This window comes from Anguilla anguilla, chromosome 17, assembly GCF_013347855.1.
Source record: "Anguilla anguilla isolate fAngAng1 chromosome 17, fAngAng1.pri, whole genome shotgun sequence".
Classification (NCBI taxonomy): domain Eukaryota; kingdom Metazoa; phylum Chordata; class Actinopteri; order Anguilliformes; family Anguillidae; genus Anguilla; species Anguilla anguilla.
This window is the reverse complement of record NC_049217.1, coordinates 1,438,669-1,451,985: the sequence shown is the minus strand read 5'-3', so window position 1 is coordinate 1,451,985 and position 13,317 is coordinate 1,438,669. Positions and strand designations below refer to the sequence as shown.

At 43.1% G+C, this 13,317-nt stretch overlaps 2 protein-coding genes across 6 annotated transcripts in view; one reads left to right on the top strand and one right to left on the bottom strand.

Moving 5' to 3' along the window:
* Positions 1–757: 757 nt before the first annotated feature.
* The window catches only part of LOC118216803 (serine/threonine-protein kinase tousled-like 2), a 40,224-nt gene continuing 27,664 nt past the window's right edge, over positions 758–13,317 (bottom strand). For all 5 annotated transcript variants that reach the window (XM_035398309.1, XM_035398310.1, XM_035398307.1 and 2 more), the window contains exons 16-21: positions 8,720–8,809; positions 7,723–7,892; positions 5,271–5,409; positions 2,574–2,685; positions 2,273–2,380; positions 758–1,738 (exon numbers count right to left, since the gene is read on the bottom strand). In XM_035398309.1, the coding sequence (XP_035254200.1) occupies positions 1,565–1,738; positions 2,273–2,380; positions 2,574–2,685; positions 5,271–5,409; positions 7,723–7,892; positions 8,720–8,809 (793 nt within the window). In that variant the 3' untranslated portion in view covers positions 758–1,564. The remainder of the gene's footprint in view (positions 1,739–2,272; positions 2,381–2,573; positions 2,686–5,270; positions 5,410–7,722; positions 7,893–8,719; positions 8,810–13,317) is intronic.
* The window catches only part of LOC118216804 (general transcription factor II-I repeat domain-containing protein 2B-like), a 2,023-nt gene continuing 869 nt past the window's right edge, over positions 12,164–13,317 (top strand). Inside the window, exons 1-2 of the mRNA XM_035398311.1 lie at positions 12,164–12,212; positions 12,402–13,317. The exon at positions 12,402–13,317 is cut by the window's right edge and continues 869 nt beyond it. Of these exons, the coding sequence (XP_035254202.1) occupies positions 12,179–12,212; positions 12,402–13,317 (950 nt within the window). The 5' untranslated portion in view covers positions 12,164–12,178. The remainder of the gene's footprint in view (positions 12,213–12,401) is intronic.

The window sequence follows — 13,317 nt, the reverse complement described above, 5'->3', positions numbered from 1 at the left end:
AATATGTTTGCGAATGTTAGCTGACGCTTGAACGCCCCTCTGGTTCTCCTTATTTTGCCTGTGTCTGCCTTCCTGTGGACATAACACGCATAAGAGCAAGCGCCCAATAGTATTTCATGGCAATTCATAAATAATGCAACTTCGACTGTAAATTTAGCAATAAATATAAAATAAAAAAATATATTATATAAAAATATAAAAATAAATATTTGAATCTCTGTTGTTTAATTAGAATATTCAGATAATTTTTTTTGGTTCAAATGACAGGAAAAAATCAGTGTTTTTTTGCCATTTTTCTCCCATTTTCTCCCCAATTCAGTTGTTATACCAATTCCCTGTGTGTATCACGGTCCTGGTCGATGCGCCATCCTCTGTCGGTCTGGGGAGGATGTAGACTACCACATGCCTCCTCCAATACATGTGGAGTCGCCAGCCGCTTCTTTTCACCTGACAGTGAGGAGTTTCACTGGGAGAGCATAACGCGTGCGTAGGTTCACACTATCTCCCCTCCCTGCTGAACAGGCGCCCCGACCAACCAATAGGAGTCGCGAATGCAACGATCAGGACTCACACCCTCACCGGCTTCCCACCCCCAATTGTGTTCGGAAAGTCTGACCAAGCCAGAGGTACCGCTGCCGGGGATTGAACCTGGGTCTCTGCAGTGGTAGGCGAGTGCTTATACCTCTACACTATACCTTCTGCCACACTTTTAACCTGTGAGGTCAAAAGAAACATATTTGAGTGAAACTCAGACCACAACATTTTAAACAATAGTATTTAATGGTTTATATGCAATTCTCTGCTAAGGCCCTGCCCCCCCTCACAGCACACACTGATATTCCGGCCCCTTGAATTAATCAAAAAATTAAAAATAGAACTAAATAAATATGTGTGGGGGCGGGACGGGGCGGGGCAGGGAGGTATGAAAAACTGAACTATCAAATATTCCAGTTTGATGTTGGTTAGAACAATTTTTTTTTTTTTTTTAAAAAGAGGACATATGCAACCCAGAGAAATTTCAACGTTCCTTCTCATTGCTTAAAAATGTAAAAAAAAAAATTTAAAAAAAACCGAAGAGCTTCACCAACAGGTAGTCTTGAACTTTGGTCGTCCGAGAGAAACAAAAGTGTGCCCAGCAAGACATGGAGGGAGGGGGGTGAGGGTCTTCGACTCTGGAACTCAAGGCGCTTTCAGTCCATCCTGGTGTCGGGTCAAGAAGGGCAATTCGACAAGAGGTCGAGGAGACACCCAACCACCAAACCAACTGGGGGGGGGGGGTGGGGCTGGGAGGGTGCTACAACACAGACTCTGTCCGTCTGTCTTAGCGGCTGTACCCCAACCGCTTTCCATTCCGTGGTGAAAAACGAGTGAGTGGGTTAAAGTTAAGCGCCTCTCTTCCCTTTGGGGGAGGGGATGAGCTCTGACCTCTGAACCCACAGAGGAGAAGAGGATAATGGGGCTGGCAAGGTTCTGGCTTGGTCAAGGTTTTAGGCGTCTCCGTCCCCCAGACCCTGTGGCGGCCAGGTTTCCCCAGCAGCGGCGAGGGAGGGGTGGAGCGCGGAGCTTAGTTTGAAGCGCTGCTATTGGAGGAGCTGGAGGTGGAGGGCAGGGCAGTCCCAGACACGCCTGTGGTGGACACCGACTTGCGGATGTGGGGCATGAGGAAGGGGTCACTGGCCAGCTGGAGCACGTCAATGCGATCCTCTTTTCGGTACACCAGGCAGCGACGGATAAAGGCCTGGAGAGAGAGAGGAGAGGGCTGGAGTTAATGGGGGATATGGGTCCTCACAAACCCCACTGGAGACAGAGGAGATGGCTGGAGTTAATGGGGGATATGGGTCCTCACAAACCCCACTGGAGACAGAGGAGAGGGCTGGAGTTAATGGGGGATATGGGTCCTCACAAACCCCACTGGAGACAGAGGAGAGGGCTGGAGTTAATGGGGGATATGGGTCCTCACAAACCCCACTGGAGACAGAGGAGAGGGCTGGAGTTAATGGGGGATATGGGTCCTCACAAACCCCACACTCACCAACTTCAGACCACTTTAGCCACTTTATTTAAAAAAGAGCCTAGTGACAAATCTAGTGACATATACAGCCCTGTATATGTCTACTGTACTTCAAACAGCATGAACTCATTTTGAGGAAAAGTTTGATTTCTGTTTGCCCAAAGTCACTAGTTTACAAACCCAGCAAATCCAGCAATTAGAAATGTCTTGGGCTTAAACAGAGATAAGAGAAACTGAATTTGTGAAAGAGGAGGGGCTTACCTTGGCTTCGGGCGAAACGACGGGTTTGGGGGGGAACTGCACCTCGGTGGCCTTCAGGATGGTGTTCTCCTGCAGAATGTCCTGCTGGGACTGGTTGTGTCCGAACGGCTGGGGGAGGAAGAAGAGGAGGATGCAGGGAGACTCCCGTTCAATTTCACCTGCACCATCCACCCTCTTAAAACGTCTCTAGAAAAATCCCCTGCATATGGAATGCATACAGGTACATATGCATATTTCTGATACATATATTTGAAATGCTGGGCATTCCTGGGACATTCTCGCCAAGCTGTCCTGCGCTTACCTTACGACCGTAGAGACACTGGTAGAAGATCACCCCCACTGACCACACGTCAACCTTGTTGGAGATTTTGGGGGGCTCCTTGCCTACCACAAAGCACTCTGGGGGGAGGTACCTGGAGAGGACACGGGGAAATCAACTTGAACTTTGACCTTTTTTGGTGTTAATTAAAATAATTTTATTGAGTAAAATAACAGTGTACATCTGTTTGTGTTGTTGACTACTATTCGCGGTGTTTCAGATCAGAGTATCTTTTCTTAATTTTGTTTCAGCTGTTTGTTAGAGAACATAGTTGTATGTCATCACTTGGTACTGATTTAAAGTAATAATCTCGAAGAATTTCATTAAAATAAATGTCTGTTAAGTCACTATCTATCGCCAAATTAGGTACAATGGTGATTGAGCCTATTATTATATAAATTTATATTATTATTATTGTAATAATTTATGATTAAAGAACTGGGTGTCTGTGGCGACATTCCCGGGAAAAAATCACAAGCGGCGCACAGTTAGTGACCCATCAGTGGTTGGTCCGCCAGAGAGGGTAGGCGGAGCTAACGTAACAGACTCGCTCTTCAACTCACTTGTGTGTGAGCGGCGTACTGTTTTTTCCGGTGTCTGCTACAATAACAGAGAAAGTTATGGAACTCTAAAAAGTTCTTGTGTAACATGAGACGTCATATTATTTGTTAATGTAGATTTCGTATTACATTTGATGACAATGTAACGTTACTAAATTACATAGCCTAGCTAATTGCACAGCTAACGCTAGCTACCGGACCATGTCAAGAAAGGCAACATTCATTTTGACAACGTTGCGCACAGTATCCATCTCTCATATCAGGTAACGCTGCGTTAGCTAGCTAGCTAATGTAATTAACACAAGCTAATGTCAGCTAACGATTAGAAAACAACTACCTAACACTACTGTCCGGTACCGACCTCGCAAACCGTCTCTTGAACGCAAGGCTACCTTGTTGCAACGTTGCAATGTAGCTAACTAAAGGCCAGTTCAGATCAATGATTTGCAACGAGACTGGATCGACTAGATGCAACTTGCAAAATTCCAAGACGTCTGATCGTAAACGTTCTAAAACTGCAGTTGGCGATTTGACAAGGTGGGTCTTTTGAGACCCCAGGCAACGGCTTCAGACACTGCAACTAACCAGTTCACACCGCTACAATTTTCTCTGCAACATTCTAAAACCATTTCATCTCGTTGCGAATCATTGATCTGAACTGGCCTTAATGTTACCGTTATTTACATTGCCATCAAGTTCATCAATATATTATAATGATCAGAATAAAGCTGGTGTATAGGTGGAGCAGAGCCGGGTCTGATTTCTGTGTAAAGATGTCAAGCCAGAGAAAATGAAATAAAAGAATACGGCAGTATGGATTAGCGTTGTTATTATTTTATTACGCTTCCTCATATGTTCCTTCAGCCTTGATGCCCTTTTTTGATGAAATATCCTTTGTTTTCGTTTTATTCTTCTTGTTCTGATTGTTAATTTAACATCCAGCTCAGCTTTATCCTCGAACAGTTTAGCTAGCAAAACCAGAAACACCAGGGGTAACATTTTGCAAGGCAGTTGTTTCAAAAATATCACACAACAATCATTCACGAAAAACACTGTTTATTGTGCACGAGATATATAATTGCACGAGCCACAGTGAATCCCGCGAATTCTTCTCTGTAGTGTAAAGATGTTCATACCGGGCAAAAGGTGGATAAAGAACGTTTGTGGAAATTGATTATCACTAATTCTACCCAAGGTCTGCTACAGCATTTTAACCTGGCTCGGCAGTGTAAAGACAGCTTAAGTTAGCCTAATGTCAGACAATGAATGAATATGTACATAATGTTACTTTTATAACAACCATTTTTTATTCAGTAAATAGTAAGTCTTATAGTTGGCGTGGTCCAGGCGCCAACTGACTGACACACAGGTGACACTGGTTGGATCCGGTTGGATCTATGGGAAGTGAGGTCCAAAAACACACCTGCAATTACTGCTTCTCGCCATTGGTACCGCCAAAGAGAACGAAACGGAAATCTTTGAGATTGTAACTTTAAATAGTCATGTACTGTTTTGATAATGTCCTTCTCGCATGAGCATTTGCTTTAAAACTTTACTTTAGTCAAAGAACTTATAGCTTCCAGGTCAGAGGTCAACTGCTTCTTGCTGAAGGCCAGATTCTTTTTTTAAGAACAGTGCTTCTAGCTAATGTTTTCCGTGTACTATTTTGTTTTCCATAGCACATTTTCGTCTTTTAAAAAATATTCTTTCAGCTTTAAGTCTGTGTTTATGATATGTCCAGACAGTTCTTCTGTGTAATAAAGGATATTTTACATACGGGAGTTTCAGATAACACGCCAGCTATACAACGGTAAGGGCCTAAGGAGGATTAGGCAGTTAAAGAAAGAACAAAAACAGTTTGTACAGTGACAGTATGACATTAAACCCAGAGGTTATACACGTGTATATTACCTGATCATTCTGTAAAAAATTATCTTTAATCTTATTTTCAGTAGGAATTATATTCTATGGCGCGAATAAATGCTACAGCTTTGATCTGTTCAAATGTACAGCTTCTGGAAACACACCATCACTGCACAAGCTGTTTTGGGGTTACTTGAAGTGTGTTTCTTTGCTTTAGACCACAGAGCACTGTTCAGAGGGGGGTTGCCATGGTTACCAGTAGGTCCCTGCACCCTGAGACGTCAGCTCCATGCCGTCCACAGAGTTGTAGCTGTCGTCGTCCATGATCTTGGAGAGGCCGAAGTCAGTGATCTTGATCTCTCCACAGGCAGTACCGTTCACAAGAAGGATGTTCCCTGGACAGGGAGATAGGAAGTGATGTCATCATTTCCTTTAGAACTTACGGGTTGTTTTTCTGCGATTTACTCACAAGGCATGAAGTTATTTAATCCAGGAATTTATTTTTATTCTTTATTCTGGTTCGGATCAAAGAGTCATCAGCCAATGCTTTGGTTTCAGAATATTCAGGAGAAACCTTGTTCAGTTTAGTTCAGAATGCATAGGCTATTTCTCTGCAATTTCGCCACAAAGTCATGTGGAGACAACCATTTTCAACTGATCGTGACCAAACACAACCGTTTTTACATGGTATTCAAAGGCCCAAAAGGCAACCCCTTGAATACAGTGCTCCACTTTTAATTTTAACTGGCTTTTGATTAAAAATCGCCAATGACTCAAATTCACAAAGCTCCTTGAGTCAGCGTTACAGCACTTGCAAATACACTGAGACCCATGAAGCTCTGTGTATGGATCTGGATTTTACAGAAGCGGATTCAGGTGAAGTGCCTTACCCAAGATAAGATAAGATGTACTTTTATTGAACCCCATGGGGTAATTTGTCCTCTGCATTTGACCCATCCTAAGCCGCGTTTCCACCAAAAGTACCCGGAACTTTTAGTCCCAGGAACTACTTTTCAAGGAACTAAAAGGTTCCTTCAGCCCACTGTTGTCTGCGTTTCCACAGTGGTCTAAAGTCCTGCGATGATTAGGCAAATTAGTCCGCTGACGTATGAAAAAGCGACGTTGTTGTCGGTCCATCCGTCCTATGATTTCTTCTGTAACTCCATACTGCCATCGAAGTACATTATTTTCCAATAACCGGGACAGCCCGAGGGGTTTATTCCACTTATACAACTGGTTACCAATAATGACTATATATGGTTACTTTAGTAGGCTATTTATTGATTTTTATCGACTTCATCACCTGAAATTGAAATATTTTTCCGCGGCCGTTTGTGCATATTATTTTACCGTTGTCAAGCAAAACTCTGGTGGTTCGACTTGGACCGTTGTTATGAAACAAACAGGATATAACAGGCTAATATACAGATTGTAACTGTTTTATATATCCTCTCAAACACATTCATTATGTTTTTATGCGAACATTCACTTTCATGTCTTGACATCCGAGACGACAGAATGCATTCACATTCTACAAATAACTGGTAACAACAGCAGAAAACATGCACACGTTGGAAACAATTTGCTGTTGAATTGATTAATTCGACTCTTATCGTCATTTCCAATATAGGCTAATCGCAAAATGACAAGAATAAATAGAATGACAACTCAGACTTGCGTGCAAATTTAAATGAATATTGCAGTGGTACAGCCACCGTTTGCTTTTCTTGAAAGTTACTGCTAGCGGAGCAGCGAAGTGTGCCCTCCAGATGCGAACCATGCACCATAAATAGAGTCCATGTCTAGTCTTCCTGGTCTTTTTGTGGAATTGAAATTATGGCAGTTTGAAAAAGCAAAAGGGACGATTACTAGAATTTACCTGTTATTTTACCCTGACAAAAAGTGTGGAAGGTGATTTTTTCCAGTTTGCATTTACTGTATCCCCAATGTAAATTACGCAGAACTACCGCATACCTCACATAACTGTGTCAAGCGTTTTGAGTCAACTATAACGGGCTAACAAAAATAAATCAGGATGACAATATTCAGCAACCGAATTAAATCGTTTGAATGTTTTGGTACGTAATATGCTGTCCCAACACGAATGCTTAATATTTTATAAAACAGACTTAATGCTAAAGCAAGAAAGGAACAGAAGAGCACACGAAATAATCCTCAATCTTAATTTCTTATCTGTAGACGTTGGCAGGCTATAACCAAAAGTAGGCTACTGTGCCGCATAACATAACGTCTGAATTCAAGTTATTTGCGGCTGCAGATTTTTAAAAATGGCGATTGAAATAAAATGCTGCGAGTAATCGACCAATCAGAAATGTTCAGCGCTTGCGCCCCACCCCAAAAGTTCCGGTACTTTTGGAAAGTACTACCCCCCGAGCAGGGACTTTTTTGGGGGTAAAATAAAGCCCCCAGAACTAAATTTAGACCCTGGTTCCTGCGGTGGAAACGCGGCTCTAGTTACTTAGGAGCAGTGGGCAGCTGCCTCTCTGTGCTGCGCATGGGGACCAACTCCAGTTCCTTGGTCGAGGGCAACTGCAGGAGCGCACCTAACATGCATGTCTTTGAGTGAGCAGGGTGGCTGTGCTTTGCTGTGAAAACTGGGGGAAACCACTCAAGCTCCATAGGGCCAGCGTGTGTGTGTGTGTGGGTGTGTGCACACACACGCGTGTGTGTGCGTGAGGCTGCCTCACCGGGCTTGAGGTCGTAGTGGATGATTGGCGGCCGGATCTCGTTGAGGTACTTGAGCGCGTTGACGATCTGCATGATGATGGAGCGACCCTCCTTCTCTGACATCAGCTTGTGCTGCTTCAGGTAGAAGTCCAGATCGTTCCCCTCGCAGTACTCCAGAACCGTGCAGAACCTGGGGGGGGGGGGAGCAGGACGCACTGACCCTCCACGTTCCCCGTGGTTACAGTGAGGTCACTGCTGTGCAAGACTACCAAACCAATAACACTACCAAACCAATAACACTGCCCATGTAAACTCAGCCATGCCATTTTTACCTGATGCTCTTCATTATCCAGGAAATACTGAAATACCACATATCTCTGGGGCCACTAATACTTTTTATTATGTTTCTCTCCTGCTCTCAGCTGTGAGGGAGCAGAAGGTCTGGATGTGTGTGCCTGTGACATACCCAAGTCCTCTTTGCTCTGAAAGTCAGTATTTCCTCATTACAGCTCACGCCCCAGGCTGAAATGTGCGGTCGCTCGCTCACTCGCTCGTTCTGCTTTGCTCTTCGCATTAATGCGCGGACCCCGCGATCCTGGAGCGTGCTCTTCCACCCACTGCGGCCCTTTTCTGACGAGGCCGCTCCCTCAGAGTCCCACGCCAAAGATACCCCCGGCGCCGCCGTTCGCGAAACGGCGAAGCGTCGAGCCTTCTTGGTCACTGAAGCTCCCGCCACACGCGCCCCCAACCAACAACCCCTCTTTTAAAAGTCGCCGAGGTCTCCTCTTGCAGCCATCGCTAGCCGTATTTATGGGCACCGTGGACAAATGCATGCTGGGATGTTATTTGCTTAATTAACGAGCGGAGCGCACCTGCGGTGGCTCCCGCTTTGCACACGGCCCACATTTACCCAGGCGTGTCCCATTTCATTCTTCACTACCCGTACACGGGACACTAATCCACTGACAGACAGCCCCACGGGTGTCCTGAACGGGTGTGGCCAGCAGAGGCACTCACGAGTCTGTGTCGAGCGAAAAGTAGTCGTAGAGTTTGACTATTCTGGGATGGTCCAGCTCCTTGTGGATTCTGTATTCCCTGCAGGCGTGTCTGAAAGACAGAAGAGACCGTTTTACTGACCACCTCAACACGTGCACATAACGCAGATACAGGCACAGGGAGAGTTAAGCCAGTCACTCTTTCCACTCGAGGCATAATGGGTACTGCAGAAGATGAATGGGTGGGGCTGGAAAACACTCCCCCTGTCTTTAGGCCAGCGGTATGGCATGACAAAATAATGTTCATGTCGTTGACAAAACAACTAGCTTGCCAACAACAGTTTGCCAACTGTGCCTATGGCAAGCCGTTTTAGCTTTAATTAATTTCTGGAGGATATCGCAAATTCAAATTCTAACTAGTTAGAATGCAAATTCTTGATATCAGAAATTCAATTGTAACTAGTTATAAAATAATTTCTGATATCAGAAGTTCGATTTTAACTAGTTAAAATGCATATTATTGATATCAGAAATTTAATTTTAACTAGTTAAAATGCCAATTCTTGATATCGGAAATTCTATTTTAACTAGTCAGATTTAAAACATTTTTCTTATTCATTTCAATGGGAATTGGAATTTTACCTAGCTAAAATGCCAATTTCTGATATCATAAAATCAATTACTGATATCAACAATATAATTTCAACTATTTAAAATACCTATTTCGGATATCATGAATTCAATTTTAACTAGTTAAAATTGGAATTCTTGATATCAGGAATTCAGTTTTAACTAGTTAAAATTGGAATTTTGATATCAATAATAGAATTTTAACTAGTTTTAATTAGAATGTCTAATTTTAACTAGTTAAAATACAATTCTTGATATCAAGAATTGCTATTTTAACTAGTTAAAATTTAATTCTTGATATCAAAAATGAAAGGTCCCATTGAAATGAATGGGGGAAATGCTTATATTATAACTAGTTACAATTGAATTTCTGATGAAGAATTTGCATTCTAACTAGTTAGAATTGTATTTGTGATATCCTCTAGAAATGAATTAAAGCTAAAACGGCTTGCCATACTGTGCCACACGTGTCATATAATTTGAAAATGATGTTAAGACCAAGTTCCACTGTCTAAAAATGTTATAAATAAAACAGTTTTTTGAGAAATACAGTGAGCTCCATAATGTCTGGGACAAAGCCATATATTGTTTTTCTTACTTTTGCTCTGTACTCCACAATTTTATATTTATAAACAAATGCAGTTAAAGTGCAGATTCTCAGCTTTTATAAAGGGGATTTTTATACATTTCAGTTTCACCATATAGAAATTACAGCACTTTCTACACATAGCCCTCCATTTCAGAGCACCATAATGTTTAGGACACATCAATGTTCAGCAAATGAAAGTTGCAATTGTTTAGTACTTTGTCACATATCCTTTGCATGCAATGACTGTTTGAAGTCTGTGAGCCACAGACATCACTAGATCTTCTCTGGTGATGCTCAGCCAGGCCTGTACTGCAGCTATCTTCAGCCCCTGCTTGTTTTGTGGGCTAGTTGCCTTAAGTTTCCTCTTCATCATATGTAATGTATGTTCAATAGGATTCAGATTGTGTGAATGACTTGGCCAATCAAGAATTTTCCAGTTTTTGGCTTTGAAAAACTCCTTTGTTGCTTCAGCAGTATGTTTGGAATCATTGTCTTGCTGTAAGATGTTTGGAGGAATTTGCTTGACCTTGAGCAACAAAGATACTTCTGTACACTTTAGAATTCATTTAGCTGCTGCCATCAGCAGTGACATCATCAATGAAGATGGTTAGTAGCTGTGGCAGCCATGCATGCCCAAACCATAACACCCCCACCATCATGTTTCACAGATGAGGAGGGGGGTGCTTTGGATCGAAGGCAGTTCCTTTTGGCCTCCACACATTGCTCTCACCAACACACTGACGCTCTCACTGTCTGTGAAGCCTCCACAGGCCTAGCTATCTCCAGAGCTCTCACTCTCTGTGAAACCTCCATAGGCCTAGCTATCTCCAGAGCTCTCATTCTCTGTGAAGCCTCCACAGGCCTGACTATTGCTGTTATCGTTATAGAAACTTATCTGAACCGATAAAGTAGCTGCCGACTCAGCTCGCTTGCAGTGACCAAGTACTTAAACTCAGGTGGAACCTAAACCAGTACTGCGTTGGCAGATCACAAAAAACTGCAGTAAAATGAACTTTTTCCAAGCAGCTTGGAACTTTCTGATTCCAGAAAAGGGAATTTTTCATAGGAAGTATACATATCACAAATAATAGTATAAATTAATGGGAATTATATTTAAGTGACACTAAATTGGGTCCTGGCATGAAACCTAAAAATTATGCGGGAAGACTTAAGGCCATTTCACAGTTACCTAAAAAGGTATGCGGATGGAAGTCCACAGGGTCTGCAGACATAAATGACATTGCAGCAGACCCAAAGTGGACCCTGACATTTCAAGCTACATGCTCTTCATCAGACCGATGAAACAGACCTGATGCAGAGCACATAGCATAAAACATCACATTCTGGGGTGTTTTTATCCTTGGAACAGTACAGTGCACACTCTACTTTAGCTGTCATGATTTGGCTTCTGTACGGATCCCTGTTGAGATTTTGGATTCGCCCGTCTTTATTATTTTCTTATGAGCCCGACCAGTTGGACATTTGGATGTGAGGTAAATATGGCCAGTTTCCAGGGATGTGCTTTTCAACCAATGGTGAGCTAATGACAAATCCTGATCTTCTGTAGGTTTGGTTACAATTGGAGCTAGCCATTCAAGCCAACTCTGCAACTAACATATAACCTGGCTAACACCTACTAGAACCAATAGGATTAGTGTGAAAAGTTATGTCACAGACTGTAGGTTTCAGAGAGAGAGCCTCTGGAGTGATGTCACAGACTGAATGTTTCAGAGAGAGAGCCTCTGGAGTGATGTCATTGACTGTATGTTTCAGAGAGAGAGCCTCTGGAGTGATGTCACAGACTGTATGTTTCAGAGAGAGAGCCTCTGGAGTGATGTCACAGACTGTAGGTTTCAGAGAGAGAGCCTCTGGAGTGATGTCACAGACTGTAGGTTTCAGAGAGAGAGCCTCTGGAGTGATGTCACAGACTGTATGTTTCAGAGAGACAGCCTCTGGAGTGATGTCACAGACTGTATGTTTCAGAGAGAGAGCCTCTGGAGCAGACCTGGGCATTTTACGGCCCGCGGGCCGGATGCGGCCCTTTGGTTGACTCTGACCGGCCCGCGTAAGGTTCATAAGAAATTACAAAATAAACTTTTTTTTTGAAGTTATACACCCTGTGTTTTTTACGTAGTGCATAGGGACGTAAGGTACGTACGTGATGCGTGTTACCACAGAGCTGAAAAAACTGCTAAAAAACTTTTCGGCTCTGTGCGTGTTACTGAATGGACGTTAGCTGTCTCGACGACTTTCACCCCCAAAATGTCAACTAAAAAAAGAAAGGTAGACGCTGAATGCAGGGTTTTCAAGAAGACATGGACTGCAAAGTATTTGTTTACTGAAATCAGAGGTAAAGCGGTGTGTTTGGTTTGCGGGAACCAGATTGCAGTGTTAAAGGATTACAATTTGAGTCGGCATTACGAGACGAATCATTCAGAGACATATAAAAACTTGAATAATGCTGAAATGGCGCGGATATCGGAAGATTTGGTCGTTAAGCTACAAAAACAGCAAGGATTTTTTACAAAGCTTCACACATCCAGGGATGCAGCAACCAGGACCAGCTTTGTAATTTCCCACAAAATCGCTAAAAACAGTAAGCCATTCTCAGAGGGCGAGTTCGTAAAAGAGTGCTTGGTGGACTCTGCAGCCCTACTATGTCCTGAAAAAAAAGAAGCTTTTGAGCACGTCCCGCTGTCCAGGCGCACCGTGACAAGAAGGATCGAGGACATTGCGGTAAATTTGGAACTTCAGCTGCAACGTGATGTGGCAAATTTTGACTTTTTCTCTTTGGCTTTGGACGAGAGCTGTGATGTCCGTGACACAGCCCAGCTACTTGTATTTGTCCGTGGGATAACGGACTTCAAGATTACAGAGGAGCTGGCAGCAATGCGCTCAATGAAAGGGACAACGACGGGGAGCGATTTGTTCACGGAGGTAAATGCATGCATGGACACGCTGGGACTGAAATGGGACAGACTGACGGGTGTTACAACGGACGGTTGTCCAAATTTAACAGGGAAAAATGTCGGGCTGTTGAAACGTTTGCAAGATAAAGTGACTGAAAACAACGCAGATCAGAAAGTAGTATTTTTGCATTGTATTTTACATCAGCATGTGTTGTGCAAGTCAGTGCTTAAAATTGACAATGTGATTGATGTTGTAACTAAAATAGTTAACTTTATTAGGGCACGAGCATTGAATCACAGGCAGTTTGTTGCACTTTTAGAGGAGCACGAGACAGAACATGTTGATATCAGCTATCACACAGCTGTGAGATGGCTCAGTCTGGGTAAAGTGCTAAAAAGAGTCTGGGATCTGAAAGCAGAAATCCGAGAGTTTTGTGAAAAGAAAGGCAGAGACATCCCAGAGCTCTCAGATGAGAAGTGGATGGCAGATTT